Consider the following 27,500-nt stretch of genomic DNA (forward strand, 5'->3'; position numbering starts at 1 on the left):
GAGAGAGAGAGAGAGAGAGAGAGAGAGAGAGAGAGAGAGAGAGAGAGAGAGAGAGAGAGAGAGAGAGAGAGAGAGAGAGAGAGAGAGAGAGAGAGAGAGAGAGAGAGAGAGAGAGAGAGAGAGAGAGAGAGAGAGAGAGAGAGAGAGAGAGAGAGAGAGAGAGAGAGAGAGAGAGAGAGAGAGAGAGAGAGAGAGAGAGAGAGAGAGAGAGAGAGACCATGTGCTTTAGCCTTTGGGCTGAGGGGCACGTGTATGCCAATGGGACAGTCTTGTTGGATTGTGTACTTTGGCCATGGGGTCAAGGTGCATGTCCCAAACTGTTTAAATGTTTTGATTTGAGGTGACTGTTTGTCAAACAAAGATTACATGGTCAACATCAGTTAAACATCAGAGTCGCTGGTGTGAGGCCTCTGAATTATCGGTGATGCTTTGGTGTTGGACTTTGTCCATTTTCGATTGGGGGTGTGTTCGTTATGCTACACGCACACACACACACACACCTCTAATCTCAACTTTACTTGTAATTATTGGTGAAAGCCATGGGCAGGACATTACCAAGAAATGCCATCGATTCACCAAACTCGTGGAGCTGACTGAAGTTACGAGGGCACATCTACGTTTCAACCACCACTGTTTGGAGCAGGACATTCTTCCCAAACCCCTGCGGTTCAAACCCCCCCCCCCCCATGCTAGGTTTGAAAGCGAACCAGATTATGTCAGCAATAGGATGGAAATTCCTTCGCTTGCGCATATCCAACTGCCACCATCGCCTCGCAAAACGTTATGACCAGATACAACAGCTGGCTCATACTATCACGCCAATATTACCAAGCGAGTTGTGGGTTTGAGCACAACAGAGAGCCTGCACATTTACAAAGCACACCAGGACATCGGTGAAGAAGCGATATCAACAAAAGTTCGCCACTTTGGTAAATGAGACCGAGCGTCATGCGGCCCCAGTACGGGATATCAACATGCTCCAGAACCGATGAGTAGTTAACCTTTCATGTGAACGGCTCTCGGGTGCGCAAACGAGCTTGTTGCAGAAGGGCCTAATTTTGGCATCACTCCCTGAGGAATTCCAAACGACAACATTGTGTCCCAGGTAGAGTCTGCAATCACGGACCTTGAGGAGACGACGAAGAACGATGTCAGATCACGGGTGGCTGCCGTTTTACTTCGAACTCTCTGCATACCGCGCAGCAATTTCAATTTGGACCAGGCACAACTACGGGCTTTGCAAGAACTATGCAAGATGGATGATGTGGCGTTCTCACCGGCAGATAAGGGACGTGCAACAGTGCTGTTTGGTCGAGGATGCAAATACATACGAGCTGCTAATCTCCGATCCAACTAAAAAGGAGGAAGGAAGGTTAAACTCATTGCTCACCAGAATTAAAGCAACTGGAAGACTGTCGGCTGTGGAATTCAAACGGTTGCGCAGCAGCAACGGAGTGGCTCCCAGGGCCTACTGGCTACCGAAAGTACACAAGGAAGGAGTCTCACTCCGGCTCATTGTCCCCTGCATTAATGGACCATCATATGCCTTATCCAAATTCTTGGCCAACATTCTGAAGCATTTGGTCGGCAAAATGGAGCGATCTTTTCATAATAGCACTGCCTTTGCTGAAAAAGTGAAACATGTCACCATCAAACCACACGAGACCATGTTATCTTTCGACGACATCTCGTTATTCACCAACTTGGCCATAGCCTTAGCGATCGAGGTGGCGAAATGGTGATTGGTGGAAGATGATCAGTGGAAACAGACTATGGGTGCCTTAAGCCCGATGGACGTGTGTGACATGCTCTCTGCTTGCGTCTCTTCCACGCACTTTGTCTTTGGCGAAGTGTATTACAAACAGGTTTTTGGCACCGTCATCGCCAATAAGGTGATGGAAGCTTTGGAAGAGTGTACCATTCTGTCCTGACTAGTACAGTCAAGTGTGTGGTTCCGTTATGTGGATGACACTTTCGTCATCTGTCCCACTGAAACCATGGACTCCATACATGCAGCCATCAGTAAAACCTTTCCATCAATCAATTTCACCATTGAAGAGGAGAATAATGGATCTTTTCCCTTCCTATACACGCTCGCAACAAGGGATCCCAAAGGAACCCTGAAGGTCACAGTGTATAAAAAGCCCACACACACCGACTGCTACCTCGACTGATTCCTGTCATCCATTGGAGCACAAAAGATCGGTGGTCCACACCCTTTCAAAAAGAGCATGTGAAATACCATCCACCATCGAAGACAACATGAGAGAGGTGGACCATCTTCAGAAGGTTTTTGTATTCTTCCTTTTATAACGGGTGTATCACAGAGGATCGGCAGAGTATTGAAAATATCAGGAGTGAGGGCAACTTTAAAACCGGTCTTCACTCTCAAGAAAGCCGTTATGAGGGCAAATGACAAGCTACTGAGGTAAGACAGGGAGAGGCAGGTGCATGCAATGTCCTGTGGTTGTGGAACTGAGTATGTGGGAGAGACAGGGAGGACCTGAGGCCAACGTATTGCTGAACACCCCAAGGCCTTTGAGTGTAATTATCCCAACAGGTCTCTGCAATTGGCAAACATGGGCTCAAAACAGGACACACACCTTCCTGGGATAGGGTTAGCATTTTGGGCTCGACCCCGAACAGGACCAGAAGACGGATTCTGGAGGCTTGGCATGCAGAGCAAAGTCACATAGAATACGCAGGAAGTGGTGGATTTATCTTTAGCGTTTGGACCTCTCTTGCACAAACGCAACTGGGAATCCCAGACATTGCAAGGGGATTCCACTTAGTACATCACCCCAGCTGTTCTGTCAGGACTAACCCTCCCCCAACCTCCCTTCCCCCACCACTTTACCGCATGTGGCCACATTTGCCATTGTAATGACAATGTTGTGAATTTGCTTCTCACATGCATTTAATAGCACGCTTGATGACACCTGATCGTGTTTGCTTACAATGAGAGTTACCAATTATTTTCTCACGTTATCTGAAATTTTGTTTGTGTAATCTGATTGGTTGATTTGAGTGTGTTGTTTGATCCGTTAATGTGTTGATGGTTTTTAAGTTTTCTTGAGTCCAGGTAAAAAAAAAAAATGCTTGCTGTAACCATTGTTGGATAGAACGTGCTGTGCTCATGTTATCTCTTTCATTGCAGCATCTTTGGACGATGAAATTGTCCGTGCTCGGGATGCGAGTGTGGGAGCAACACTACGTTTGTGACAGACAGGATTACACGAATTGAAATCGAGTAACTTATTGGTGTGGGATGGTTTTCTATACACAGACGTTTCCAAGGAGACGTCATGTTGTCGGTGTACCTCCACATCCAGAAATGCCAATCGTCTGTCCTCCATTGATTTGGTGAATTGTATGCTGGGGTAAACGTCACCAAGTATTTACAGGAGGTGTTGTACTTGGTCTTGGTGCATGATGGCAAATGTGTCATCTACGTATCTGTATCAGAGTTGTGGTGACCAATCATTGCTCACAGCAAAGACTTTCCCTTCTATCTCTTCCATCACTAAGTTTGATACCACTGCAGACACCGGAGAGCCCATCACCGTTCCAAAGATCTGTTTGTAATGCATACCATCACACACAAACGGAACGTCACACTGTTCAGACACATTTCCAGCAAACCCTGTGATGTCAACTGGCGTCAGACCCAAATTCCCCTCTTCCTTTCTCCACATAACCTGTTGGCCCATGTGGTTCCATACGACCAGGAAGGGTAGTCAAATTAAAATTGTGAGGAAGGAAATGCAAATTGAAATCCCTGCAGGTATCGCACACCTTGCGGCAGCACCATGACTGCATTTTCTCCTCAATGCACATGGAATAGAAGCAAATCGGTGATAAAACTCACTTCATACACTTTCCATTACCCGACTAATGAAATGATTCTGTGTCAATAATCCAAACCCAACTGGTGGGCCTAATAGTGGGGCAGATAACAGGAATTTTTGAGAGGAATCGTGCAAATGATGATACAATCATCAAATTTGGCACATTTGCTCTCCAGGGGATTCTAATCAAATCTGCCTGATTGACCATTTGAAAATCTAAATTTTGAAAAATTAAAATAAAAATAAAAAAAACTTCAAAAAAGTCAAGATCACGAATCAATGTTGGATGCTGGCTATGATTGGTGAATGTTTCAGAAACATCATCAAAGACGTTCCAAGCCTGCCATGCAGATTTCTTCCCTTTACCGCGGAAGGCAGACACGACATCACATCCAGTGAACGCATGGAAGTATGGGATCCCTCCAGCTTTCTCAGGCCCGATTGCAGAAACTACCTCATGGACTGGCATCCATCGCTCCTTGGCTCCTTGGCCAAAGGCAATCCACATGTTCTCAAGACCTTGTTCCTGAAAGGATGGCAGTACAGATATTGCTATGACTAGTATGTCCGTGTCAGGTCAGGTCAGGTATGGGAGCATGTGCCAGAACAGCGCGTTGCTGCGTCCACTTTCCACCGGTACTCCAGGGGCCTCCGTCTGGCCATCCCCAAGGCAGATACCAGGCCCATCCCCATCTCCTTGAGATGCCGGTCAACCTGCTGCAACCACGAGGCACGTGGTCGGCCCATTGGTCTCCTGCACTCACGAGACTCCCTCGCTGAGAGAATCTGGTGAGCAGGATCAGCGTCAGGAAAACGAGCCACATGTCCATATAGCCGCAACTGACGCTCACGGACCATGCAGGTAACAAATCTCATCCGAGTCTCTCTCAGCAACCGCTCGTTGGACACAAAATCCGACCAGCGATAGCCAAGGCTTCTCTGAAGAGACCTGGTACCAAAGGAATTAAGTCTCCGTCTCAGATCCTTGGCCAGAGTCCAAGTCTCGCATCCATAGAGCAAGACTGGAAGCACCAAGGACCTGAAGACTCGGACTTTCGTCCTCCAACACAGGTACCAGCAGCGCCACACCCCATAATCCAGTGACTCCATGACTCCCCAGGCCCGACCCAGACATCTACTGACCTCTGACTCACAACCAGCAGAGACATGAATATCACTGCAAAGGTAAGTGAATCTCTCCACGACCTCAACATCGTCACCACAAACAGACACAGACAGGACAGCAGCATCCAAGATGTCATTGAAAGCCTGGATCTTAGTTTTGACCCAAGAAACCCGTAATCCCAGCGGCTCCGACTCCTCATTCAGCATCTCGAGGGCCCCCAAGAGGATGTCTAAAGTCTCCGCAAAGATGGCTGCATCATCTGCGAAATCAAGGTCTGAGACCTTGACATTCCCAAACAATGTACCACAGCTTGATCTCTGCAACATGCTCCTTAGAATCCAGTCCATGCAAGTGCTGAAAAGTGTGAGGGCCAATGCACACCCCTGACGAACTCCAGTAACAACTGAAAATAAGTCAGAGATGGTACCACCACATTTCACAGCACTCTCAGTACCAGAGTAGATTTCAGACATCAGATCGATCAGTTTTGGTGGCACCCCACGAAGACCAAGAATCCTCCAGAGGGCATCCCGATTCATTGAATTGAACGCTTTACAGAGATCAACATAGGCTGCAAGCAGCCCCTGCCGAAACTCTCTCTGCGTTCGGTGAGGACCTGTAGAGCAAGGATCTGGTCAATCGTTGACCTCTTTGGTGTAAAGCCTGACTGCTCTGGACGCTGGTGCTCAAGCAGATGGTGGCGAACCCTATCAAGAATTATCTGAGCAAAGACCTTGTCCGGCACTGAGAGCAGCATCACCCCTCGGTAGTTGTTGCAGTCTTGGCGATCACCCTTCCCTTTCCAGAGAGGGACAACAAGGCCCCTCTTCCAGTCAGTTGGGATGATGCCTGTGTTCCAGGCAGAGCACAAAACTGCATGCAACGACACGAGTGCAGCATTTCCACCAGCCTTGAGAAGTTCAGCATGGATGCCACAGATCCCTGGAGCTTTACCCCATTTCAACCGGTTCACCGCAGCCCGTGTTTCTACAAGCGAAGGTGGACCACAGTTGATTGGAGGGTCAGCAACAGGGATTGTAACACCCTTGAGGTCCAACTCAACAGCTGGGGGATCAGCCTGGTACAACCGCTCAAAGTAACCGGCCCAGCGGGCCTTCACTTCAGACTCCTCTGTCAAGAGCCTACCACTCTCTGCTCTAACTGCAGTGCTCCGAGGGATGGGCTTGGATGAACGCAATGCGCGAATTCCCCTGTAAGCGGGACGAGAATCACCTGTCCACAGGTGATGCTCTACCCCCTCACAGATTCCTCGCACATAGGCCTCCTTGTCCACCCTTAGTGCACATACAGTTTTACGCCTCAGCTCCCTGAACAGCTCAGCTCTGCCATTCAGCCTGGCCCTGCGAGTCTGTTCAATGCTATCCAGTGTCCCTTGAGAGACAAAATTCTTCTTTGCCCTGTGGTGAGTTCCAAGGCATCCACCGGCAACATCAGGGACGGTGGTCATGAAGGCACTCCACAACTCTTCAGGACGCCCCAAAGCACACAGACACCCCAAGTGTCCACCCAGCCTGTTAGCAAACTCCTCAGCTACTCTCTCATCCTTGAGCTTGCCAACATCCAGCCTAGGCTGGGATGGTACGATTCTCCCGCATTTAAGGTGCAGCTTTAGAGTTGCTACTAAAAGCCTGTGGTCAGTATTGAGGAACTGAGCACTCCGGTAGACCCTGCAGTTCTGGATCATCCTCCAGCGACCATCAATGAGCACGTGGTCATTCTCCTTTGTCACACCGCCAGCGTTGGAATACCAAGTCCAGCGATGAGCTTGTGGGCAATGAAACCATGAACCAGCCACCCTCAGTCCATGACTTCTTGCAAAGTCAAGGAACATAGTGCTATTCTAGTTCATAGTTCCTGACCCATGGGGACCAACACATGTCTCATAACCATCCCTATCATTTCCAGTCGATGTATTGAAATCCCCCAAGACGAGAAGCGTATCTCGTCTGGGGCACTGATCAACCACAGACTCGAGCGTGGGGTAGAATGTGTCCTTCACATTGAGATCACTCGCCTCAGTCGGAGCATAGAGAGAGACCAGGGAAATGACACCTAAGGAGTGACGAATCCCTCGTCTCATAATACGCTCGTTGACCGGTGTTACCTCAATTATCATTGGGGTCAGCTTATTGGACACAGCTACAGCAACTCCTTGGGTATGGTAACCATCAGAGTGACCAGACCAATAGTAGGTGTAACCACCCGCCATGATCTCACCGCAATCCGGTCTCCGAACCTCAGAGAATGCTGCAATACCGATGTCCAAACGCTTGAGCTCTGATGATAACAGAGACAGGTGATCATCCTCTCTTAGGGATAGGACATTCCAGGCACCCACCTGAAGGGACCGCCTCAGCTTAACCCAAGGAGACCGCCGTCTGGTGGACGACACCTCAGCACCACTCAGACACACTCTCCCGCAATCTGACCGGGAATTCTACCCCGTGGTTTCCCTCCTTTCATCAAAGATTGGGGGTCCCGAAGGCTTTGCCCCAATTCCGTCATCTGGTGAGCTGCCCTGCGAAGGGAAGCTGCACAGGAGGTACTCCCACGGAGGGGGTTTTCAGATTTTTTTGCGTTTTGCGGAATGAAGGGTTTTACGGTGGCCGGAGTGCAAATCCTGCCACCAACCTCCTAAAAAAAGTAACTCAACTGCAGGAGGACATCCACAGACACAGTTGGGCACTGGGTACGTCCGTGTCATTAGCCTTAATGATAATGGACTTGCTCCCATCCGTTGTTGCATCCCTGGCGTGTACAAATATTCGAGTGTCAGCTTCTTCATGACAACATGGAGACACTGCATCCAGTGACTTACTTGTGTTGCGAATGGCACCTTCTCCTTTTGTGACAATGACTGTGCTTGTCGTCCGTGCTTCACATATCTTTTCCGCAAGGAAGTGAAACAGCTCAGTCTTGTTGCTGTCATCTCTAAGAAAGCTTCTCCAGTTACTTGGGATTTACTGGTTCCTGTCACTCTTCTTCTGATTCCTTGCCCCCTTTTCGACCTTGCCTCAGACTTCAGACTTGACTTCTTGTTCACATCAAACACTACGTCCACCTTCTCGTACCTGGCACCATAGGATTCCACCTTTGGGATGATGTCTTCTTTACCACAGTCATCAAATATCTTTGAAGTGCGTGAAGGTAGGGCATTGATAAGTGCTGAGCCATCAATGATGATGCATCTCCCCTTGGTTCTCTGTCTGGGATGTTCACTTGCGCTTCAAGAATTTCAGACAGCTGTGACTTCAAATTTTTTTGAAGTTTTTTTTTTTTTTTTAAATTTTTCAAAATTTGGATTTTCAAATGGCCAATCGGACAGATTTGATCAGAAAGCCCTGCAGAACAGAAATGCCAAATTTGATGCTTGTGTCATAATTTGCACGATTTTTCTACTGTCTACTTACACTATAACCTGAGGGCATCGATGCTCATGACAACGGCATGCACAACACTGAGTCACTGCCACATCATCATCATCATCATCATCATCTCAATCAGGGCTGGCCCTCAAGCAACATGGCTTCCTGCTTGATTCGCTGTTTGCATGGAAATGTTGTTCCTTTTCTTCTCATTCATCTGTTTATTAAAAAAAAAAAAATGGACCGCCAACTTATCAGTCGTTTCATCAAATGACCATAGTTTTTCAGACTTGTGTGAAGAGGGCAACAAGATTACTCAATTGGAAGTGTGCTTGCTTGTGAACTGGCTGGCCATGAAGGAGTTGAATTTGACTTAATGAGAGAAGAGTTCTGCCCTTTTTGACCACCTGCTTGTTCACCTGGATTTGCTCATGATCTGGTCAATCATCCAGAACATAACAACGGGAGTACCTCCAGACTCGGTGGTGTAATGATTAGAGCGTCCACTCTGAGCCTGGGAAGGTCGGAGGTTCAAACCTGTCTGAGTCGTACCAAACACTTTCGAAAATTGCTTGTGATGCTTCGTCACTTGTTGTACAGCATTTAAAAGGATGAGCATGGACAATCCCCATAGGTTGGCATTCATTCCTCCTTTGGAAATGACAAAGCAGCACCATTGTTATGACTTCGCTGGTAGCCAGGGAAGTGACGGCACTCCCCCCAAGCTCAGAGAGAGGCTGTGTGGGTATAGTCTAACATTCTTGCTTTGTGTCGCATATGGCCATCGGTGTGTGTGTGTGTGTGTGTGTGTGTGTGTGTGTGTGTGTGTGTGTGTGTGTGTGTGTGTGTGTAAGAGGAGGGACAGGTCCACTACGATCCATAGGTCACGTAAAGAAAATATAATAATACGAGCTCCTCGCACCTGCTCACTACATTGCCCACCCAATGACCAAGTCCTCCTGAGCATGTGGGTCAGGTGTAGCTTAGTTGTGTTTGCTTCTCACTCTGATAGGACGTTGTTGGATCTCCTCATGATTCTCACATATCCGACAAGTTCTCTTCAAAGTTTGCAACTTTCCACAGCACACAAAGTTTTGGCTTTGGTAGCGGCTCTAGTTCAGAAGTAGCGAGGTCACTTTTTATCTGCCTGGATTGGGTTTGATGTCCGACTTGAGTACAAGCTGTAATCTTGATTCTTCAGAGCCAGAGTATAACATCCTGCAAAGGAAACTAAGTTCCATGTTCCAGCAATGACTTGTGTATGTCAGAGACCCCCCCCCCCACCCCAGTAACCTTTTCAAAGGAGTATGCCATTGTGTGCTGGTATTCCAACCCCCCCAGGTCTACAGAGTACATTGCATTAGCGGCGTATCATCAACTCAGCAATGATGCAACCAGCAGACAGGTGCTGCCTACAGGAGAGGGAGATAATTCAGATTCTCAAGCAAAACGTATTTATACCATATTTAAGTCTTTCACTTGCTTGATACCGCAAAACTGACGGACAATGTAACTTATCAGATGATATTCCCAAAGAATTTATATTAGATGTTATTTTGTTTTACAATGTATTGACAACAGGATGAGGTCTGGAAGAATGATTTGCACAGGTAACCAGTGAAGGCAAACTTTGGACTCAGTGCGAACTTTCGAAGATTAACTCCATTATGATGTCACAGTTGGGTTTGATTCCCTGACTCGGAGGAAACTTGATCCCATTGGATCCCGGGTGTCGAGAGGATCCCAAAAAGGACACATATCAAACAAAAGAAGGTTTTTAACGTTGAACCAAAGTGTGTTTAAATGAAAAACAAAATGGATATTCAGTCTTAAATAATATGTTGTTATATATATATATATATATATGTGTGTGTGTGTAAATAATGGAGAAACAGCCACATTGTTTAAACTAAGAACATAAAAACCGATTATAAATGCAAAGTGTAAAACATGGGGACGTCGTGGAAGAAGATGTAAAGAAGAGTTGATAAGTTCAGACAGAAGACAATACCATGCTGGGGTTCTTACCCAGTGCACTGGGAGGGCTGGGCGGGGCTAATAAGAGCTGGAGTAAAGAAAGAGGGAAGAAACGGAGAGAGTACCGGAGAGTATGGCAGTAGCCACCGAGTTGGCAACCAGGGCAAGATCTCTCGGAAGCTTTCTGTTCGGGGATTGCTTGGACTATGAGACGCCCAAGGCCGTGGTCATCAAGGACAAGGTTGTTGGACTTGTGTACCGACTGCTACAGCTTATCATCATCTCCTATTTCTTGGGGTGAGACTGAGAGAGGGAGAGGTGCGGAGAGGACTTGGAGAGCAAAATGCGGGAGGGCTCAACGCAGCAAGGGGGAGGGGCTATAGGTGAATGATTATGCATGGAAAAGTGGGAGGGATTGGGACGGGATGCATGGAAAAGTGAAACAAAAAGGACACAGCTTTCTATAGGGGGGGAGAGAAAGCTAAATGGGGAGGGGGGTGGAACATTGTTATTGAATGAAATAAAATTTGCAGCTTTGGAGGAAATTTGACGAATATAAATCGAATAGACGGCGATATTGAGATGATGTTTCGATACTGTTCAGAATATTGAGCTGAGCAGCTCAACGGAGTACGTGAGGCCATATTTTTTTTGAGTACAATTCACCTTCCACTTCCAATCCTCATTCTGGAATGTACAACAAGGTTGGAATTAATATAAAATACGAGTACAATGTAAAAATGGCATCTAAAAATGCGCAAACATTACAAAACGACACAATGAAGTTTTAGGTGCCCCCATGTTATGATGCAAGTGATATTTTTTAGGGTAATAGGTACAGACCACTGCTTACAAATATGCCCAGTGTGCGTATTTCAAAAGAAAAGTCAACAAAAAAAATCCAAAATGTGAAATACACTAATATTCCCACATTCTTTATAAATGCTCAACAAGTGCTTCGAGCTCCTCCTGTTCTGGTCCTCCGACTGTTGTGGTCCCACAAAGCTCGGTAATCATTCCGGATTGGTCTGTGCTACCATAGGTTTTGTGTTCTCGATTGTTTTTCGTACTGAGTGCTCACTCCTGTGCGTTTTTTTTCGTGCTAATTCGATTCGTTTTGATCTTGCAGTTCAGGGTCGGATAGTTGAGTCCACCCATCTGTTTCTGACCTCCACCAGCTAAGGTTGTTGGAGGTTATGTTTTCACTCCAGTCTGTTGGGTCGCCGAAATAGGTGACCCTTATTGTCAGTAATTCTGTCTGTTTGTTTGATTGTTTGGATGTTTGTTCGTTTGTCATCAGCATAATTGGTAGTAAACGTGGGCAGATTTTGACCAAACTCGGGTGGTAGGTACATCTTATGACCTCGTGCTTTGGAAATTGTGATGGTTGCTCGGGACGCTTTGGTTCCCTAGCAACAACTGAAAAACCTTCAAAATCGGTACCGTTCACGCGAAATCAATTCCGAAAGCCATTATCCCACGTAGGGCTATGAAATTTGACACAAATGATCTACAGGTGATGCTCTGTCAAAGATATTCCGGTTTTTGTGATATATGGAATACTTTACCTACAGCGCCCCCTACAACTAGGGTATGCACGAAAATTGAAGCCCCCCTAGCGACCAGGTGAGTGCATCGATACAAATGAAACTTTGCAGGTTCATGGTACTCAATGAGTACTACAACTTTGCCTCAGGACATATTGACCAATTTCGCTTAGGTCAGGGGTCAAAGGTCAATTAGTGCAAAAATCGATAATATGCGAGAGCTGGAGGTGCCTTCGCACCAAATGCTACTCCTCCTCGGGTTATGGTCGGATGGTCATGAAAATTCACACTAATCGTCTGGAATACATTTGGCACAAACGATCGAGCCGGATTTTCGATTTAGATCTTTGTTCACCAACAGCACCCCCTCAAACTTTGGGGATTTCGGATTGCAAACCGCATTTTCGGTACTTTTCATTCAAATGGATACATTCAGTAGATGGAATTGGATGAGATTTGATATGCATAATCTTAAGGTGATTCCCTATCCGCTATATGACATCCATTTTGCTCTATATCTTATAGTTTCCATGCTCGACGACCCATCACCGCCTACCGGCTTGTCTGTCTGTGAACACGATATCTCAAAATAATATGCACAGATTTGGACAAAATTTGGTGGACAGATTGGGTGTGTGACAAGGGCAAATTGAATCGATTTTGGTGAAGATCCGAATCCAGATCCGGATATGAGAAATATTTAAGTGATTCTTCACCATTGAGAGATCAGGCCAAAAATTTATATATTGCAGGATATCTCAAAAAGTTGTGGACGGATTCAGACAAAACTTGGTGGACACGTTGGGTGTGTTACAAGGAAGAAATTATTCGATTTTGGTGAAGATCCGAATCCGAGTACTCGAATTTTTAAAGTGATTCTTCACCATTGAGAGAGGGACCAAAAACTATATGGAACACGATATCTCACAAAGTTGTGGATGACTTCCGGCAAAACTAGGGGAATGAGTTGGGTAGGTAACATGAACGAGCCAATTCGATTTTGGTTCAGTTCCGGATCCATACCTCACCAACAGGAGGACACAAAACGTAAACTACTCAGCCTGGTGGAGGTATGTGCTCCACCCACTGCTGTTCCAGGTACACTGTTTCCCATACCCATTCGCCATGTCTCTATCCTCTCTGTCCCATTATTCAGCACCCACGCTTAAACTTCTTGATTATACCTTCTGTCTGATTATGTGCTGCAGCATGGTCTTGAAAATGCACTTTTTACTTTTTGTCGTTTTTTTTGTGAGAAATTTGATTGATCACGTGACTCCATAATCATAAGATAAAGGAAGATGATGTGTAATATCGGATACCACCAAAGGTGTCGCTATTTCCACCTAATGTCAATTTTGGAATTTCGATGACATCCACATTTGCTCCACTACAGTAAGATTCATCATCATTTATCACTCATTAATTCATTGTCATGAACTTTTAATCCTCTTTAAACATTCTTCTTCTCCTTCTTCCTCCTCACCTCTCACACCATCAGTTTAAACCTTTTAAAACAGAATTTCAAAATGTTCAATCTTCCCACATACTTGCTTCCAAACACCTTTCTCCCATTCCACTTTACAATCTCCCCTTCTCTCCTTTCCTGGAAGACTAGTAAACTCATACCTCAACTACCATAACATTCATTTATCACTGTCTTTCTTGACTATTTTTTGTGTTTCACCAGTTTGTGATTTTGTCCAGGTCTGAAGCGAGGGAAGAGGCTACTGCCTGTGTGTCTGAAGGATTTTGGATGTCACAGAAGAGAGTGGAGTAATCAGCAAAGATATAAAGAGGATTTTCCAGAGAGTGATTGAGATCACTGATGAAAATTAGAAAGAGGATGGGGTCTAGAACACTGCTTTGTGGTACTCGAGCCTTGACATGGAGAGGAGATTAAAGGGTTCCGTTGAGAACCACACATTGTCCCCGAGAGTGGAGGAAGTCAGGAATCCACATGTAGAGTTTGCCTTGGATTCCATAGGCAGACAGTTTGGAGAGCAAGGCAGCATGCCAGCCTGTAGCAAAAGCTTGAGATATGTCCAGGAAGATGGCCCTGATCTCAAGTCTGATATTAAGGGCCTCCGCCATTGTTGGAAGAGTAGAAGCAGCGTGTCTTAGGTAGAGTGATCAGGTCTGAATCCGAATTGATGATCTGAGATGAGGCTGTTGGAGAAAAGGAATGATTTTATGTGAACTGAGATGCAGGATTCCATGACCTTGTTGATGATTGGAAGTAAGTTCAAAGGTGTGTAGATAAGTGGATCTGTTTTTGCACCTTTTTATGTACTGCTGTGATGTTGGCTGATTTCCAAGCAGAGGGAAGTTGACCACGTGTAGAGTTAGCCTTGACAGGGTGAAATGACAGGGTGTAAACGCCAAAGAAAGGAAGCTCAAGAGCAGCATAACAGATGTTTCGGACACAAGAGCTGGTCCCATCTGGTCCAGTTGCAGAGTCAGAGTCGATGGTTGCCAGAAACTTTTCCCCATTTTCAGATGCAAATGACACAGAATTCAGGAACAGTTGGGTATGGCTGGATACAGTGGGGGGAGAGAGAGAGGCAGAGAGAGAGAGAGAGAGAGAGAGAGAGAGAGAGAGAGAGAGAGAGAGAGAGAAGAGCAGAGCAGAGAGAGGCAGAGAGAGAGGCAGAGAGAGAGGCAGAGAGAGAGAGAGGAAGACACACACAGAGAGAGAGAGAGAGAGAGAGAGAGAGAGAGAGAGAGAGAGAGAGAGAGAGAGAGAGAGAGAGAGAGAGAGAGAGAGAGAGAGAGAGAGAGAGAGAAGAGCAGAGCAGAGCAGAGAGAGAGAGAGAGAGGGAGAGAGAGGGAGAGAGAGGGAGACAGAGGGAGAGAGGGGGAGAGAGAGAGGGAGAGAGGGGGAGAGAGAGGGAGAGAGAGGGAGAGAGAGCAGAGAGAGAGGGAGAGAGCAGAGAGAAAGCAGAGAGAGAGAGAGAGAGAGAGAGAGAGAGAGAGAGAGAAAGAGGCAGAGACAGAGAGAGGTGTGGTGTATTGGCATAGAGCGTTGAGGGGGCGTGGAGGAGTTGTGATAATAGTCATGTGTCTGCAATGCATATAGCTGTTCGTGCCCGCTAGAGGCTCGTAGTCGTGTGCATCCGGGAACGCAATAAACAGAGTTACAACAACCCTCGCGACTCTCCGTGTCTCACTGCTCCCCGGACATTACATTGGTGACGAGGATGGGATTCGAACCCACGCGTGCAAAGCACAATGGATTCCTCGGCATTGACTTTGAGTCGTTGCCGGAGCAATTGGATTGTCGGGCGCACAGAGCACCGGGAGAATCAGCGCAGCTCGCGCGGTACGAGTTCGATCACCTGGCAAGGAGCCCAGGGGAGCGCATCGTGAGTTTCGCCGAGCGGGTGAGGCATCTCGCCGTCGCCTGCAAATTCACGTCGAGTGAACGGCAGGCCAGGCTCGGAGATCGTTTTATTTCTGGTTTGCAAGAGTCGGAAATTGTTTCAGCAATTCCACGGCTAGAGGACGAAGACATTACATTCAACTCGGTAGTCGAAACGGCGTCGGCCGTCGCACAGGCTCTGAGGGATATCAGAGCCCTCGCTGGCCAGAGCATGACAGGTGATCCGGAGGTCCGCGCGATGTACCAGGTGCCCACGACCGCACGCACAGTCTTCGGTGCGGGCCGTGGCCAGACGTTGCAACGCGGCCAGTCGGATGACGATCTGAATACTCAGGGACGTCTGCGGCGTGTGTGCCAAGTGTCATTGGCCACCATAACGGTCATGGATGGCGATGTGCGAGACAACCCCAGCGACGCGGGGCGAGACCTACACCCGGTACGAAGCGACCCCAGCGACGCGGGGCGAGACCTACACCCGGTACGAGGCGATCCCAGTGACACGGGGCGAGACTTGCAGCCGGTACGATGTTTTGTGCATGACGTACGCTTTTACGTCCCGGGTCGAGACCCTCAACCTGTGCGAGGTTTTGTGGATGGAACACGAATCATTTTTCAAGTTGATACCGGGGCCGCGGTGTCGATCATAAGCGAGCGCACCGCTCGTGCACTCCCCAGTCTATGCCTTTTCAGGTCTACCCTCGCGTTGCACACGTATACCGGTGAAGCGCTACCAGCGGTTGGCAGGGCACACGTCTCGGTGACCTACCAAGGTCAAAGCGCCCTGCTCTCGCTGTTTGTGGTACAAGGGGAGGGGCCAGCACTTTTGGGCTGAGACTGGCTGACTTGCCTCAGGCTAGACTGGACGGCGCCAGCCATTCACTTTGGGCGGCCCGTGCCGAGCCGATTAGAGAGTGGGTGGGAGGAGGTTCCTCTTTCGAAGTTCATACCTCCAGGTGCGCCAGTGTCTCCTTCGGGCCCCGTACCTCCGTTTGGGCCCGGGCCTCCCTCGAGACCCGAGGGCAAGGTCCCGGTGGCAGTGGCCGCGGCGATACAACATTGGTGTCCGTTCATTGCTTCCTGAAACTGCGATATACGGTTTCCGGAGCAACGGGGAGCATGCCAGCTGAGACGGGCTCTCACGCTTGCGTTGCACGGAGGGTCCACCTTCGTCTGGATCAACCAACCGGGTTGATGTGTTGGCATTGTGCCAAGTCCAAAGCGAACCGGTCGCATCCAAGAAGTTCGCGGTGCGCGACCATCGACGGTGTCCTCTTCGACGTTCAGATGAGGACCTGCACGCAAGTCGCCTCGACGTCGTGACAACCAAGAGGCTTGCTCGCAGCGTGGTTCATTATTTGTTAATTGTTGTACGTTTGATTCTCGCAGCACGAGTGATTAAGCATGGCGTTATAAAAGCAAATGCCGACGGTCCGCGTGTGAGCAAAATGTGTTTGATTGGGATCAATGCTTTCTTTGATGTGAAGAACTTGCGGACGATCGTTGCGAATAAAGAGGTCTTCCAGATCCCGGTCTTCGATGACAGTCCACAGTTCGCTGCAGCCTCATGTGTTAACATTATACTGTGGGAACGCGCTGGACGTAAAGAGAAGTTTGCATCTGCGCAAACGATGTTTCTGCTGCTGTATGACGTTGCTATTCGTCCAGCCAACGCTGATCGTCCGTGTGGACGTGAATTGGGATCTCGGCTTGTTTTGCTGCTACCTGAGGGGTCCGTGGCAGGGGCGGTGTTGCGCCTGGTGCTGGTGCGTGGTTTTGGGGTGGGACAAGGCGGCTAATTGCCTGGTTCGGGTTGATGGCGGGGAGCCAGGGCAGGTTCGCTGTTCAGCGTCACCCCCACCCCTGATATCGCCAAGGTCAGACGTGCCAGGCGCCATGGAGGGCAGACCTCTGTTCTCGCCAAGGTCAGCAGCGCTGCCGCCCGCGGGACTTGCAGGCTCGGGGTGCTTACCTGATTTGGTCCTGTCTGAGGGAGACGAGCCAACTTGTCGACTGGGGGCATTTGATGGTGCCAGGGGAGGTTTGCCTGGGGTGTCACCTCAACCTCGCCGGAGGGCCTGTAAGCATGGGCCATCTGGGGGCGCTATCTGCCCGGGGCGGATCGAGAAACCTGGAGCTTTTGGATGATTAGTGTTCTTCTTTTTCGCCAGTTGCTTGTTGGGTCGTGGTGCCAATGCTTTTGCTAAGTGCCGTTTTGGCACTAGTTGCTTTTTGTGTTGTAGTGCCAATGATTTTTGATTATTGTCATTGTCATTTTATAATCATGCTTTTCGGAGGGAGGAGTGTGGTGTATTGGCATAGAGCGTTGAGGGGGCGTGGAGGAGTTGTGATAATAGTCACGTGTCTGCAAGCTGTTAGCTTGCAGACAGGTGTGCCAAGTAAGGTGTAGCTCAGGTGTGCCAAGTAAGGACTTTGTATGACAGAGGATACCAAGTCGGCGGCTGGCTTCGGAGGCCAATTTTGAAATGTGGTTTACCCAAGAAAGATTATGGCTGATAGTGACACCCAGGAGTTTGAATGACTGAACTTTCTCAAGAGGATTATTGAGAAAGTCGATAGGAGAGTTTGCCAGATGATCCTTTCAGAGAGAGAGAGAGAGAGAGAGAGAGAGAGAGAGAGAGAGAGAGAGAGAGAGAGAGAGAGAGAGAGAGAGAGAGAGAGAGAGAGAGAGAGAGAGAGAGAGAGAGAGAGAGAGAGAGAGAGAGAGAGAGAGAGAGAGAGAGAGAGAGAGAGAGAGAGAGAGAGAGAGAGAGAGAGAGAGAGAGAGAGAGAGAGAGAGAGAGAGAGAGAGAGAGAGAGAGAGAGAGAGAGAGAGAGAGAGAGAGAGAGAGAGAGAGAGAGAGAGAGAGAGAGAGAGAGAGAGAGAGAGAGAGAGACAGAGACAGAGACAGAGACAGAGACAGAGACAGAGACAGAGACAGAGACAGAGACAGAGACAGAGACAGAGACAGAGACAGAGACAGAGACAGAGACAGAGACAGAGACAGAGACAGAGACAGAGAGAGAGAGACAGAGAGAGAGAGAGAGAGAGAGAGAGAGAGAGAGAGAGGGAGAGAGAGAGAGAGAGAGAGAGAGAGAGAGAGAGAGAGAGAGAGAGAGAGAGAGAGGTTCGGGACACAAGATTTTGAAGCAAACACAGAATTTAAGCATTCGGTCTTCTCACAAGCAGAGTCGCCTGTGGTGCCATTTGAAGTGAGGGAATGCATAAAAGGGGAGCATACACCAGAGACTGACTTGACAAGGTACCACAGGTTTTAGAGACAGACTTGACAAGGCATCACCACACAGACAAACATGAGGTGGGAGCGGAGGGAAGTCACAGTGAGAGGTACCCTGGGCTTTGGGAGGTGTAAGAGCAGTGAGAAATGGAGTTTTTGATGTAAAACACAACTCCACCACCAGGATGGGGTTCAATTCAATCAAACTAGAGGAGACAATAGCCAGGGAGACACCAAGGAGTCAGGGATGCCCTATGGGAGGAAGGATTGTGTAAAGCAAATAATGTCCGGTTTATCATCATCGGCCTGGATTAAGAGATCTGTCAGGTTGGCACAGAGGCCCCGGATGTTTGAAGGTTCACACAGTTAGGGACAGGGGTGAAGCTGGTAGGGGGAGGAGCGGTGGGGAAGCTGAGAGGGGGCAGTACGAGGGGTGAGCATATGGGTCGGGGTCCTGACATGGTCCTGACATGAAGAGGTTTAACACCATAAATGGATGTTAAAGGGAAATTATTGTCATGTGCACACAGCCTCTGCAAAATTGATGCCTCAGGATTCCCAGACTGGATATCCTGCGCCAGACTTCTTGGGTGGGGTGGTGATGAGAATGTTTTTGGTTGAAGGCATGGAGGAAAATTCAGCTGTAAGTGAAGGAGAAGGCTGGATGAACTAAACGTTTCGGAGTGAGGAGGTTTTGGGGAATAAACCTTGTCAAAGAGAAAAGGATGAGATTTTGATGAAGAAGATGAATGAATGGGTTATTCCTGATTGAGTAAAAAAGAGAACAAGGCATTTAAAAAACTTTTATTTTTTTTAGTTGTTGTGAGGAGGTTTTAAGGAAGAGAAACGTTTTATTCAGTGAAGATTCGGTTTTGGGATATTGCAAAGAAGAAAGGGTAGGGAAATGAGTAACTGAGCACTGAGATAAGAGTTTGGATTTTTTTCTCGATGTTGTTGTTGGTTGTTGGGTTGTTGTTTTTGTGAGTGAAGAACAGGAGATATGTTGTTTGTAATTTTGATAGAGAAGGGGAAAGAAATTGAGCTGAGGGATCAGAAGTAACAATACCTGGGATAAAAGGAGCGAAAACAAGACACAAAAAAAAAAAAAAACGGGGAGGACGCATTCTCGACTATCACCAGTAGGCCCAACTTAATTCGGGATACAGATTAAACGGCTCAACACAGCAGGATACGGTCTGGAACAGAAAAATTGACAAAAATCACGAACAACAAAACAGGAATAACTCGGGCACTTGGGAGAGCGCATACCTCCACCACGCAATGCCTGATCCACGAGAACATATCGGGCCATGTTTGAGATATCATGCTATATATCATTTTAGCCCCATCTCTCAATGGTGAAGAATCACTTTATAAAATAAAAAAGTTTCTTATCCAGATCCACATTCGGATCTTCACCAAAATTGAATCAATTTGTCCTTGTCACACACCCATCCAGTCCACCAAGTTTAGTCCGACTCCGTCTTAACTTTTTTGGAGATATTGTGCGAAATATTGGTTTCGCCCGATCTCTCAATGATGAAGAATCACTTAAAAAAATTCTAGTAGCCGGATTCGGATCCGGATCTTCACCAAAATCTAATCAGTTCATCCTTGTCACACACCCAACCTTCCCACCAAATTTCATCCGGATCTGTCCACAACTTTTTGAGATATCCTGCACACAAACAAGCAAACAAACCAATGTCACCCGCAGGGTGACCCGTATCTTTCCAGAAGGTGACCACGTGTGACTTCTTTAAGGTCACACTGAGGTGAACAGAGCTGCTATCCACCAGGAGCGACTCCTTGAGGAATATCTGCCTACGAGAGATTCCGATGAGAATCGTTCTACAGAGTAACCATGAAAAATATGCGTTTTCCTCATAACGTCACCAAATGACGTCATAATGTCTCAAGCTTGACATATCTAGAAAGCACTCATCGAGGTGTTCAATTTGAGGTATAACACGATATGGTAGCTAAGATTTCAAAATTTGACCTTGGGGTCAAAAACTTTCGACCTCCAGCGCTAACCATGAAGGTCATGGCCGATCGCCACCAAAAATTAATCAGCTGAGCGCCAGACCATGAACTATATTCCCATGAAGTTTGAAGACGATCCGATCAAAATTACTCAAAAAATAAGGGTTTAGTCGACTCCCCTGATTTGCGACAAAGTGACCTTGACCTTTGACCTTGACCTTGAAAATTTTATGCGCTGAAAGGGACCTCTATAGGACTCTGATATGCGAAGTTACAAAAATTTCCAATGATAACTGTGCTCTGCAGAGTGATCGATACATGATTTCAGACAAACAAAAATAAAAAATTAAAAAAAAAACATACAAGCTGACTAACATATCTTTCAAAAACTTCGTTTTGGCAAGATAATAAACAGACAAAAAGGGGTGAAAAACAACCTTTTTCCACCTTCGGTGGCGGAGGTAAAAATAAAACAGTAAAACACAATATAACTGGACCGGGGAACTTCGAGCTTAGATGGACTGGTAGGAGCGGGAGCCGATCAGTCGTCCACATGCGCCGAACCCAAACCGGAGGTCAAACCTTTCTCAGCTTGACTCGTAGTTTTGCCACAAGGAGTTCATGATCTGTCCCTCTGGCAGATTGCACAGCACTTTTCCATCTTCTATTAATTAGCATGTACTCAATCTGATTTCTGCATTGCTCTTCAGGAAAGGTCCATATGTGTAGTCTGCACATGGGTAGTTCGAACCACGTGCTCATTTCTCCAAAGATAATTCCAGCATTCGCTCCCTTGGCTCATTTCAGATGCCATGTCCATGCTTTCCTGCAATCCCTGGTGCTCCTGCTTCCCAAATGTTGATATTGCAGTCTCCCACAATAATTAAAACATCTCCTTTCGGCACTTGTTATTGGTGAAGTGTTCCAGCACAAGGTATTACATTAATAAAACAATGGATTATTTCAAAATTAAAACTGAACTTAGGATAAGACATAATGCTTAAAAAAAATAAAATAAATGTTAAATAAATGTAATAACTCGTCCACAATATTTTGAGATATCATACGATCATTAAGGTGAAGGGCATGGAAGCATTTTATCCATCTGAGAAAGTACGATAAAAGTTAACAACCACAAAAATACACCAAATTCATTTGGATGCTGGATAGTTGTTTCAAGCGGATGCAGTTCCTTACGTTTGCTTTCAAACATGTTCCTTACTCACAACTTTTTACATCATGAAAATTTAATAATTTTCACAAAGTCAAGTTTCCAACCTGACTATCAACTGCTCTCACCAGGTATTAATACAGGTCTTCGAAAAGAAGACATCATCGGTTTATTTAAACTTCAAAATGAATTAAATGATTACAATAATGAAGATTATAATACAGCTATTCTATCATACTCAAAGATGTAAAAAATAACTCAAAACACATTACTTGTATTCATCACTATAATAGGAAAGATATCCCTAAACCCCAAAATTTGGATACATCAGAGAAGAACCTTATTTATTATCTTTGATGATTATGTTACTCCATGGGTTGTGTGGTGAGGTTTTATCAGTTTAACTGTGCGGCGGTTTCAAGGGGAATTTGATTATGCTCGAGGGACGATACCACGGGTCAAAATACACAGCAACTCACTTTAAGAGCAACATGTTTCATAAATAATGGCCATGGGGAACAGGAAGTGAGAAGGACAATTTTAAAATTCCAGAAAACCCAAACAACGCATTAAAACTGGACGGTACCAGTTTCTCATGCCCATGTTGGATACCTTCGGTCCTACATGGCAGCTTGCATGCACGGCCGAAGGAATCCAATCAATTACCGACAGAATTAAATATGAGGCACAAATCGTTTTTAATTTATATTTTTTCATATCATAGTGTTTATAGTGACAGGATTATAAACACTATAGTTTCTTTTTGAAATTATGGAGAACACAATGCTTCATAAATAATTATGTTTTGCTTTTCCCCGAGACTCGAGTCTTCCTCGTATGTGAGTAACGAGGGAATGTGTTCGAGTTGAGGGTCATTCGCCGTGTCGATCGATACGTATCGCTGTGTTGGACTTCTTGTATTATCACATGGTACCATGTGGCTTAAACTTTCCCCGTGTAGTTTTGCCACCTGTGTAGTTAGTGCAACGTGTCACTTGTCACAATTACCTAGCCCTGGAATGTTCATGGTTGGAGTCGTCAAATTTAATATTTAAATCAATGGAACATAAATATAATTGTATTTTGATGTTACCTTTGCCGTTGTGCAGTGTTTGAAATGTGAACTTTCTGTTTGCTGTGAAATTGCAATCTTCAGAAACTTTAGCCGTTTTGTTTTTACCAACTGTAATAGGTTATGATGGATTTTGTTCTTGTGAATAAAGTTAAAGTATGACATTGTAAGTTGATTTGATTGCAAAGACAATGTAATTATAATTTGTAAATATTAAGTGAATGCATTTAGCCTTAACCATGTAATCGTAAGTTAGTAATCAACGACATTTACAAACAAATAGTCCTGAAGGCTGATGACCTATAAGGTTCTACACTCAGTGAGATTTCCACCAGACAAGATTACTGTTTAAGAAAAGTTTGCCTCGAGTCAAAGCTAATTGAAGAATGTGAGCACGAGGATAATGGAGTGGTGAAAGTAAAAGATGTGCGAGTCAAGTAAGAATGGGTGGTGATGAATGAAAAATGGAATCTGCGGCATTGATGCCTGGTCATGTGCTGGCAGTTGGGTGTTCCTCACGCAGAAGGCATACCAGTCCTTTGAGAAGGTCACTGAGAGCTCGGTGATCAGCAAGGTGAAGGGCGTCGAAGCAGCGGCAAGCAAGAGTGGTCAGATGAGGGTGTGGGATGTCGCGGAATACGTAACACCTCCACAAGTACGTCACACAAACTCCTTGCTCCAAACACTACGAGATGCATCCCATTAATTATTTGCTTCTTTATCATCAGCAACTCCAGTATATTTACTCTTATACCTTGTAGAATCCGATTTCAAGAAATAATTCCAAAAAGAAAAGTGTATTGCTGCACTTTTATAACACGTAAAGCACATAAAACCGATGAGATATAATGAGAATGTCATTTGATCACGGGGGATTTTTGTTTGGGAAATCACCACTGTTCAACCAAATGCAGGCAGGCATTGTTGTCTTTTATTATAAAGAGTTTAATTAAACGATATGTAGGACACTCGATTACCTCCTTGTGGAAGAAAATTCTGATCACGAGCTGGAGGACTGAGCCTGAAAACAAGGGCACATGGGATCAGGAGATTGCATTGCTCATGTGAGCAATTTTCCCCCCACCCCACTGTCATTCATCCTAAGTGACTCAAAATACTTTATCGTATGAGAAAAGGAGATCCATATTAAGGAAGAAAATTGTGTTTGCAATCTGACCTGAAGAATTTGCTTATTCCGTTGATAACAGCAAATCGGTGAACAAGACATTTCCATCAAAACACCTCACAAGCCAAATAAAAAAGTCAGTGAATGTCAAATTCTTAGAAGTAAAGGAAATTATTGTTTCCTGTACTTCTCGGAATTTGTACAGGACTTAGTGTGAAAAATTCAAGGCCACAATTATTTTCAATCTTTGGCACAAATATAAAGCTGAAAACAATGTTGAACTACAATCTGCCTCTGGACCTTAACAAAATTTTAATGGGCTTGTTCTTGTCACCTCCCAAACTCATCCACCTAGTTTTGTAATAACTTGTCCACAATATTTTGAGATATCATCGTTTTTTTGGCACCATATGTCAATGGTGACGAATCACTTTAAAAATTAAAAATTATTGTATCCTGATCCAGATCTGGATCTTCACCAGAATCGAATCAATTTGTCCTTGTCACAGCCCAACCTGTCTGCAAAGTTTCATCTGAATCCGTCCATAACCTTTTGAGGTATCCTGCTCACACACAGACAAACAGACAGACAGACAAACCGGGGTGAAAACATAAACTGTCCACCTTCAGTGGCGGAGGTAAGGATGTAGAGTTTCTCTGAAATGATGATGTTGTGAGGTCATCTGCAGTCATTCATTAAACCTATAGGAGTTAAACTGGTATACATTTCCATTGTATAAACTAGAGGGGGAGCAGTCGGTAGAGTGCAAAACCTCCGCCGCCAATACTGCTGGGTCACTTAAGTGAACCTGATATCCTATTCATTGTAGGTCAAAACAGACCAGACTCTACTGAACCACGATTGAATAAACTAAACTAGATTGACGCGCATGTAGAAATGCCCAAAAAATAAAATCGAAATATTTTTGAAAAAAAAGTTGCAAAATTTGTTTTTTTTTTCTCGAACAAATTTTTTTCGGGGGGGGGTTGGAAATCACTGAAAACATGTAGAAATGCAAAAAAAAAATTCAAATATTTTTCAAATAAAATCGAATTTTTTTTTGAAAAAAGTTGCAAAATGTTCTTTTTTTTTTCTCTAACAAAATTTTTTTTTGTTTGGAAATCACTTAAAACATGTAGAAATGCAAAAACAAAAATTCAAATATTTTTTCAAAATGACCGCCGTAGTGGCCATATTGGACTTTGGACCAAGTCCAAAATCTAATGGCATGATCCTTGGACCATACCTAATCCCCCCACCAAGTTTCGTCGAAATCCGTCCAGGAGTTTTTCCGTAATACTGTTCACAAACAAACAAACAAACAGACAAACAGACAAACGGACAGCGGTGAAAACAGTAACCTCCGTCCATCTTCGATGGCAGAGGTTAATAAAGACTCTTGTGAATGGAGTTATTAGCCTCACCCATTCCTGAACAGATAAGAAAGGCTATTGTAATGAGCCTGTGTGTGAGTGTGCAAGTCCAGATGCAGATTCACTCTAATTTAGATCGTTCACTACCAGATCAAACGTACTCTTACATACCGTGGTGACACTGCAGTTAAAGGCTCTTTGTATTTATTTATTTTTGCAAGGCACCTTACACCACGCACTCATCTCATGCACCGGAGTGGGATATTCGAGTTTCAACAAAGTTTGTCCAATTTCACCAGAACATTATCATGTGTCATTTCATCACAAGTTGATTTTAGATTTTGAATGTGGATTATTAAGTCTGGGTTAACTTTTGTGATTAGTCAAGTCTGTATATACTGTACGTTGAGTTATCAAAAATTGCTTTCAATACAATCTAAATGTTTAATCGAAAAACAAAAAAAACCAAAATGTTACACTGAATGGCTCATTGCATGAAAGAGATTGCCAAGCCAAAAAAACGAGGACCACCTTCCCAACAGGTTGTCCATTGGTTTCCTGTGAGCCTCACCATCCCACAAGTATTAGTAATCGGAATGTTTCAGTATAAACACGACTAAAACTTCAACTAAATTACACCCGTGGTGCTTTACGTCAGTGAGTCTGCACGGGTTCTCATATCTACTACAATCTCTATACCCCAGCGAGGCTCTGCATCGTTAGTGGTTACGAGTGTTCTGCCACACTATGATAAAAAAACACATTCTGAACGTGAGTATTACATTTAACAATAATGAAAAAGCATTGGAATTTCTGGCATTGCGGTGTTTTGTGTGCAGGGAGGAAACAGTTTTTGCATTGTCACAAACGTGTTGGAAACACCCAGGCAGATGCTGGGTACTTGTGCCGAGGTAAAAACTTAGCATTTCTGTTTGTCTGCCTGTCAGTCAATCAATCAATCCAGAACCTCTCTTTACTGCTCTTCTATGTCTATAAACAGGTGCATGGAATTAAATGCTCATAACATTCCATTGATTTTTGTTATGGAGATAAAAAGACTAAAAAAGAAAAAGAAAAAAAAAGTGAAAAAAAACAGATTTACCAAAAAATTGCAATATTATTCAAATTGTTTGAAAAAAAAAATCAGCCTTCATTAACCAAACTTCCTCAAAACGGGTTTACTCAAAAAATTAAATTACCTTCATGCTTTGCAATATCGAAAGCTCCAATGTCTTTCTGACGAACAAGTAAAAATAAATATTGGTGATTTTTTTTTTTTTTCAACAAAAACACATGGATTTAAAAAATTAATAAAACAATCAAACAAACGGGTAAATGTACGTATGAAAATTGCTCAAACCCAAAATTCAACGTGGTTTCAAATCTAGCTTTTCTGCCAAAACGTCCCGAACAATCCAAGATGAATAACCTTCGACAATGGTGGTCATGTACCAAGCTTCACAACAAGTCGGAATTTTAAGGATTTCCATTTGAAGTTGTTGAATTAATACCAGGTGGGATTTAAACTGCCTGTCATCCTTCCGATGTCGGCAAAATGAGTGGCAGCTTGCTGGTATCCTGCGTCGGGTTGGCGACCAGTCCAGGATTGTGCTCAATAGCCAAGGAGACTGCTTAGGCAGCACCAACGCTTTGCACAGAGTGTGGTCCCAATGGATGGATGGATGAATTTGAAGGTTTTGGATAATCTGTGGACTGCAGCCCGACACCAGCCTCTCAAGTTTACCTTAATGGTTTTTAAAATCACAAAAAGAGAGTGATCAATAAAGCATCTTGTATTTTCTATAGATGTGACACATTTACTCTTAGCCGAAGATTCTTAAAATTTATTGGAAGAAAAATATAAGTTTCAAGAGAAACAAGTTTAAAAAAAAAAAAACAGAGAAACCTTCAATAACTGCAAACTGTACAATTAAAAACGAGCATGAATTGCATTTGGATAACGAACATGCCCAAAGGGTTTGAATTAGTCGTCGTGTATCACACGTGAGTCATGCATGATGCACCACCAAGACTGAACCGCTTCCACCACACGCAACGCTGACTTGAAATTCCGTTTTGGGCTTGTCCTCATACTTGTTGATAAAACTTGTCACAAAGGGACATGGTTGATTAATGGTTTAGATTACTGTTAAGGTGATGTAATGCATGCAATGGACGGAGACACAAAGTATTTCCAAATGCAGCTCTTCTTGGGACAGCCATTATTGGAGGGAATGTGAAGCCTGTAGTTTCACTACGAAATGCAGAG

General features: G+C 45.1%; 2 protein-coding genes and 1 pseudogene across 2 annotated transcripts in view; 2 read left to right on the plus strand and 1 right to left on the minus strand.

Moving 5' to 3' along the window:
- The window catches only part of LOC147029330 (P2X purinoceptor 3-like), an 80,676-nt gene extending 70,005 nt beyond the window's left edge, over positions 1-10,671 (minus strand). Inside the window, exon 1 of the mRNA XM_085872307.1 lies at positions 10,463-10,671. The gene's annotated coding sequence lies outside the window, so the exon portion shown is untranslated. The remainder of the gene's footprint in view (positions 1-10,462) is intronic.
- On the plus strand, positions 1,263-2,313 carry LOC147029331 (uncharacterized; annotated as a pseudogene).
- The window catches only part of LOC147029332 (P2X purinoceptor 5-like), a 96,118-nt gene continuing 79,087 nt past the window's right edge, over positions 10,470-27,500 (plus strand). The window contains exons 1-3 of the mRNA XM_085872312.1: positions 10,470-10,634; positions 23,236-23,386; positions 26,071-26,142. Of these exons, the coding sequence (XP_085728438.1) occupies positions 10,471-10,634; positions 23,236-23,386; positions 26,071-26,142 (387 nt within the window). The 5' untranslated portion in view covers position 10,470. The remainder of the gene's footprint in view (positions 10,635-23,235; positions 23,387-26,070; positions 26,143-27,500) is intronic.

This window comes from Eptatretus burgeri, chromosome 3 (assembly GCF_056783735.1).
Source record: "Eptatretus burgeri isolate ZD-2024b chromosome 3, Ebu_testis_v1, whole genome shotgun sequence".
NCBI classification, from domain to species: domain Eukaryota; kingdom Metazoa; phylum Chordata; class Myxini; order Myxiniformes; family Myxinidae; genus Eptatretus; species Eptatretus burgeri.